The 6,624-nt window shown below is 38.5% G+C and overlaps 1 protein-coding gene across 1 annotated transcript; it reads right to left on the bottom strand.

The window, feature by feature from the left end:
• Window positions 1-634: 634 nt before the first annotated feature.
• Window positions 635-3,490, bottom strand: LOC131064373 (subtilisin-like protease SBT1.7). Its single transcript, XM_057998485.2, has one exon. It carries the CDS (start codon window positions 3,060-3,062, stop codon window positions 849-851), a length of 2,214 nt encoding a protein of 737 aa, XP_057854468.1. The 5' UTR covers window positions 3,063-3,490; the 3' UTR covers window positions 635-848.
• Between the last annotated feature and the right edge of the window lie 3,134 nt (window positions 3,491-6,624).

Below are 6,624 nucleotides of genomic sequence, written 5' to 3'. Positions count from 1 at the left end.
AGTAATCTTTGATCAACATTTTGATTCTCATTCACTCTACTTTCAAATGTCACATTGAAACTTGATTTGTCATGTCATTTGTTGAACATCAATGTGCTTGGTTCCATGCTTACCTTGATCTTTTCACTACTCTTCACCCATGGTTTGTACATATCATTGTCACTACCCACGCTAGTCATCATTCTTCTCTTCTCTTGGACACACTCTCCTTTCTTAAATACAAAAGAAACATACGTGTATTTTAGATCTACACCTTATAATTTGGGGCAAGGGGGGCACTTGTGGAAGACCAATTCCAAAAGATGTCGTGTTGCATGCTTAGATGTTTTATTAAAACTAGATATACTAAAATAATTGACGAGATCATATTCAAAGTAGAGAATTTAACATTTTTTATTGAGAGTACATGTTTTTTTATTAGAGCTATGAACCGGTGGGGTCACACATAGAAGACCTCATCCTCAACATGAATACTTATCAATAACACCCCAATAGGAGTTTGAACCTTTATAATAAGGATCCCAATGTAACAACTTAACCATTACACTACGTCTTTACCAACTTATTATTTAAAAAAATTAATCACATAGAACCAAACCTAATTTTAAAATATAGACACAAAATGAGCAACATCTTTTTCTTGTGGACAATCTGTGAACTGCCGTCCTCTATTATATAATATTTTCTTTACATTGATTGAATAAAAAGACAAACGTCTAGTTTCAATTAATTATAAATGCCATCAAATGTGCATCGACAGCGCTGGATCACAATACGGTCTAAACGACCCTTTTCCAAATGATAAAAGCCGCATAGTATATATCAGCTATATCGAGAGCTGCTCCAGTTCAAAGCGTAGTCCATAGAACGACAATTGGGCTACGAACGATGTGCGTTCCACCTTGGATGCATTTCCACCATATCTCTCCGTACTCCACCTCCTCACTCCCCTCCACTTTGCCTACGAATGTCACATTAAAATTTGTCTGGTCATTCTGTTTCTTGAACACCAATATATTTGGTTCCACGCTTACCTTTACGCTTGGACTGCTCTTCACCCACACTTTGTACACGGCATTGTCGCCGCCCACGTTGGTAACCGTTCTTCTCACCTGAACACGCTCTCCATACTTCAACAAAATTGAGAAAGATGGGTAGTTAAGATCTGCACCCGATTCTGATTTGGGGCAAGGGGGCCACTTGTGTGTGAGGAGGGCTATTTGCTTTTCGGTGTAGATGTTTTGACCACACAGATAGTTGATGTAGTCTTGAGGGCCCAAATCATACACCAGCCCCGGCTCCAAGGCAGCCCTTGGATTTAAGTGACCTGCACCCATTGCAAATGGGTCCGCGGCTCGCAAGGTTAGCGCATCTTTGATGGGCTGCTTTCTGTTGTCCAGAGTCGAGGCCGTCGTCATGAGAGCCGATTTGATTGCCGCGGGACTCCACGTAGGATGCGCAGCTCGGATGAGTGCTGCCGTGCCGCTGACGTGGGGACACGCCATTGAGGTCCCGGACTTTATTTTGAAGCCGCCTTCTGTGACAGCTGCTAAGATGTTAACACCCGGGGCGATTATATCGGGCTTAAGAACGTCTGGGTAGTTCTGGCTTGGACCTCTGGAAGAAAACAGGGCCACGATTGGGGCCGTTGCTTTTCCCACCACTGTCAACCCCGTGGGATTGATCGTGGCCGTGGGCACCGCGGTGCTGTTGACGTAGGCTTTTATCTTTTCTCCTTTCATAGAACTCACGCTGGTAGCCGGCAGATATGGTTGATCGATAGGGAATGCGGCATCGTTGACAACTATCAATCCTACTGCGCCGGCATCCTTCACAAGCCTTGCTATTTCCGTAGAATTGCTTTGCGAAGTGCACAGTACAACTTTACCTTTGAAAATGTGTGGATCGAGACCGCTGTCACTGCAATAATCGTAGATCAGAGGCAGATTTTTAATCCCGGGTCCTCTGTAAAAGGACGAGCCTTTGAACAGCTCGCCATTGCCGAGCTTCAGAGGAGATAAAAACTCTCTGTCTATATTGCTCGCCCCCACAGTGATTAACCACGGTGCAGTGTTTGTAAGAGAAAGTGAGTAAGGCCCGGAGTTACCAGCAGAGGCGGAAACAAATACACCCTTCTCTATGGCACCGAATGCTGCTAGCGCTTGGTGATCCATGTAAAATGGAAGCTCAGACTCGTCGCCAATTGAAATAGAAATAATATCAACACCATCTTGGACGGCTTTCTCCATTGCAGCAGCTATGTCGCTCGCATCACAGTTGCCTTTCCGTCCCCAGCAGACCTTATACACGGCCAGTCTGGCCGCAGGGGCCATCCCCATAGCTGTTCCGTTGCCAAAGCCTTTGTAGCTCACTCCCCTTACAGCAGATCCCGCTGCAGTAGAAGAAGTATGTGTGCCGTGGCCATGGTTGTCTCTTGGGGATATGAAATCCTCACCCACGTGTGATTTGTAGCCCGCAGAGAAATTAAATCGAGCTCCGATGAGTTTTCTATTGCACAAGGAGGAATCAAATTGTTCTCCGCTTTCACATTCGCCTTTCCATCTGGAGGGAACAGGCCCCAGCCCCTCGTCATGAAAGCTTTCGCTCTCAGGCCATATTCCCGTGTCCAACACACCCACTATCACATCATCTCCACGATTCAAATGCTGCGACCACATACCTTTGCCATCGGTGAGGCCGAGAAATTGAGGTGAATGTGTAGTATGGAGTTTACTCAGAGCTGATGGAATTACAGCCAGACAGCCATTCATTCTCTCCAAAGCTGCAGCCTCCGCACTGGTCAGCTTGGCCGCAAAACCATGAAGGACTACATCATATGTATATAACAAGATACTCCGATCTGACGTGGAGGCAGCATTGGTGACCTGGTTGACAATTGAAGCATACCACAACTCAGGCAAACGAAAACGTTGGGGCTTCATAGACTTCATCATGTGAACTATGTAGGGCTTCCTTACATTCTTCACATTATATGCTCTGGTAAATGCTAACAGGAAGAGCAACGTTACTTGGATAGTGGCGAAAGAATTGGCCTTCTTCATTATGACCAAAGGAAAAAACAAGAATGAGCACAGGTGAAGATGGAACTGAAAATGGATTCTTTAATAAAGCCTACAAGCTCACACATTTCGAAAAAAACTGAAGGAAGAAGATGCAATCACTTTTTCTAATCAAACTGTTCGATGCTCTGCAAAAGCTGTAGAATTGGGAAATGGAGGATTTTTTTTTGCTTTAGATTTTTAAAGATGTCCTGCTATACATTATTACAGTGAGGAAACATTATTAAAGCAACGATTCCCTAAGCCGTGCAAGAAAAAGGGAAGAAAGTGGAGAAAGCTAAAGCAATATTGACTTGACGTTTCGACACTGGATTTGGTCCATGTCTGAAACTGTAATGCTTATAAGGATTCTTTATCAGTACTAGTATGTAGAATATAAATTATATAAAAATAAAATAATCCGCATTATAGATCAATTCCAAAAGATGCTGTGCTGCGCGCTTACATGTTTTTCAAACCAGATATTCAAAAATAATTGAAGAGATTGTATTCAGAGTCGAGAATTTTCCGTTTTTGTTTTTGATGTTTGTATGGTAAATTTGTTTTAAATATTGACTATATAATTTTTATTAAATTTATATATGAATTTTCATATGTTAAATTATAATATTAAAACAGTATAATGAAAAAATAAATTAGATTTTATTTATTAGATTTTATGTAAAAATATTAAAAGGAAATAGTTCAAATGATTAAGTATGACTGATGAGGATAATAGTATTCAATCATTCGTAGATGAATGTGGGGTCTCAATTATTATAATTAAGTAAGAATTTTCATTAATATTCTAATAATGATTATCTCTACCACTATTATCATTAGAATAGTTTATAAAAGTTCTATGAATTTTCTAATGATTATTATCTCTACTATTGAGGACTTGTAGTTTAAATGATAAGTATAATTGATTGAGGATGTAATCATGATCATATAAAAGACACATTAATGCATGAAAGACACTTTTGCAATTCTCAAGACACCGCTACCTTTTTTTAGACACTACCGACCATATAATTGTGAAAACCAAAGGCTCCATATCAAGCACCATATATCCTCTAGTCATCTTGCTTATCCATTTAAGAAAAAAACTAAATTAAGGTGGCTCAGTATTATGCTTCAAGAGATGGTTCTGAAGCTCATCAATCTTCTTCACATAACACTTATTCTCATCATGTCTTGTCTTAGTGCATCATGCACACTCTGATTTATCATTATTTGATGAAGACCTCTTATAAGATGGAGAACAATTCAAAGATTCACTTGATTGGGTGTCCTTGGGATGCTCATGTGACTTGAAATCCTTATGTTTCTTTTTCTTGTCATTTCCATGTGAAGCCTTATGACTTTTGGTTCCCTAGGATATAAAAAAAGACTATGATTTGGTAGACTTCAATCGACCCATCTAAATCAACTTTGATTTCTCTCAAGTGAGTTGTAAAGAAAACTCATCAAGTGAAGGCATTGTGAGCCTAGAATTGAATGCATCTTTGGTGGCATGAAAGGTAGAGAAAAACACTAAATAATTAGGACAAAGTTTAGCAAGGATAGAGAGAATCAATTGAGAGTTATCCTTTTGAGTACCACATTGTTGCAACTATAATTTGAGAGACTTCAATTTTGTGAAGAAGTTATAAATACTATCAAAAAATGAAGGGTTCGAGCCAATAAGATCATTCTCCAACTCAAATCTGCCAATGCATCTTGCTTCCCAACACAAGGACTCCAATATGTCGGAGTAAATAGCTTTTACTATGATCAACTTATTAGTTTTTACTATTTATAGTTTACTTAAGTTTAACATAGGTAATATCATTTATTAGGTAGATGGATAATTGTAGAGTCATATTAGGACTCTAACTTCTCTAAGTTGACACACATGTATAAACCTTGTCCACTCGTCTACCCTGCTTTTGCCAATTTAAGCAAGAGAGCATGTACATTTGTACTCACCTCTTAAATCTCTCTTAGCTATGGAGGATGTCCTGCAGATTTTCTCATTGGTTTGGTAGAAACACGTACACATTCTAGTCTAGATCTGATGAAGTGTAGTGCAAGACTTAACATGAAAGAGAAGTTCTAGAGACATAGACATGCATAGTTTCCTAAAATCCTCATCACTCCTATTGAACTATTTTATCTCTCAACAACACTTGTAGGCTCAAGTTCTATACCAATGGTTAGCCTATATAACCCTTGTTTGTTCATAGTAGTCTCCATTTGGTTTTTATAATTATAGTAGTTGAATGGAGTGGGGGTGGGGGGTAATATGATTTGGATCCATGATAAATGAATGAAAAAAAGTATAGAAATGGAATAATACAACAATATAGAGTCTCTCATGCCAAAAAAATCACTTCAATCTCAAAAAAATTAATTGATTTTCATGTTTTCCAACAAAGAAACCCAAAAGGATAGATCTAATATTTGTCAAAAAAGTAGATAGAGGATTGAACCACTTTTAGATAGCACAAGAATCATACAAAATTGAGTCTAAACATGAAATTTATGGCCCTCCAAGTGCAAAACTAAAGATATGAGTTCGTGGGCCTAGTATGGAAAATTGGAGAATCTAATCAAGAATCAAGACTAGCACCTTTGGATTGGGCTTAGAAAAAAAGAATAATAGTCATATCTCATTTTTATATTTTGAGCTCATGTGACCAAGCTATGGCCAATTTACTAAAGGTAATTCAAAATGTCAAAAGAGGGCATGAGAGAGTGCTTAGGTGGTTTAATTATGTCAATGTGATATCATGTTGATATGATAACCTACTGAGAACATTTGTTGAAATGGAAGATTCAACATGGTAGTCAATGTGGAAATTGATGTACCATTGATGTGCACGATGATGTGGCTGTTGACATGGATGTTGATGTCAATGATGAATGGATGATGATATCAATGATTGTGTCGGTGCATTGTTAGACATGTGTCAGTGTTATGGATCTATATGGATTTTTAGCGAAGCATCCCTAGAAAAAAATTGCTTAAAAAATTGAAGTGTCTAATTTCAACGAAATGATAGGTGATCTTAAGGTTTTGGGGTATTACAGACATGATGGTGGGGTCAATTTCATTCCAAAGCATCCAAGATTTTTTTTGAACTCTAGATCTTGCCTTGAAATGTATTCCCTTAAGGAAAAAAGACCCCAAACTTTTAACTGATTGGATTTGATAAAAATAAATAGTCAATTTGTAAGTTTTGGGACCTTGAAAATACAATGCTGACATCTATTTTGTCTCAAATTTCCCTTGAAATTTTGTTGACCCCTAGATCTTGCCTTAATTTTCGTGCCCTTACCAAAAAATGCCCCAAAATTCAACTACTCCGATTTTGATGAAATGACAGTTGGTGTATAGGTTTTGAGATATTGTGAATGCAATGGCAGCCTCCGTTTGAGCACAATGTGTAGATAAAACTATCTTAAGAAGTGATCCCTCAAGAATATGGAAGGGGACTTAACAAATATGCTTTGTTTCCATGTTCAATCACAAGCCAAGAATCATTTGCAAACATATCACTTGTCACTATATTGAGATCAA

The sequence above is a fragment of the Cryptomeria japonica genome, chromosome 7 (genome assembly GCF_030272615.1).
Source record: "Cryptomeria japonica chromosome 7, Sugi_1.0, whole genome shotgun sequence".
Classification (NCBI taxonomy): domain Eukaryota; kingdom Viridiplantae; phylum Streptophyta; class Pinopsida; order Cupressales; family Cupressaceae; genus Cryptomeria; species Cryptomeria japonica.
Note: the sequence above shows the minus strand (reverse complement) of the source record. Positions and strands in the feature narration are given on the sequence as shown.

Bases quoted from the DNA above. Each gene is read 5' to 3' on its own strand.
- LOC131064373 (XM_057998485.2), bottom strand. From the start codon at position 3,062: ATGAAGAAGGCCAATTCTTTCGCCACTATCCAAGTAACGTTGCTCTTC.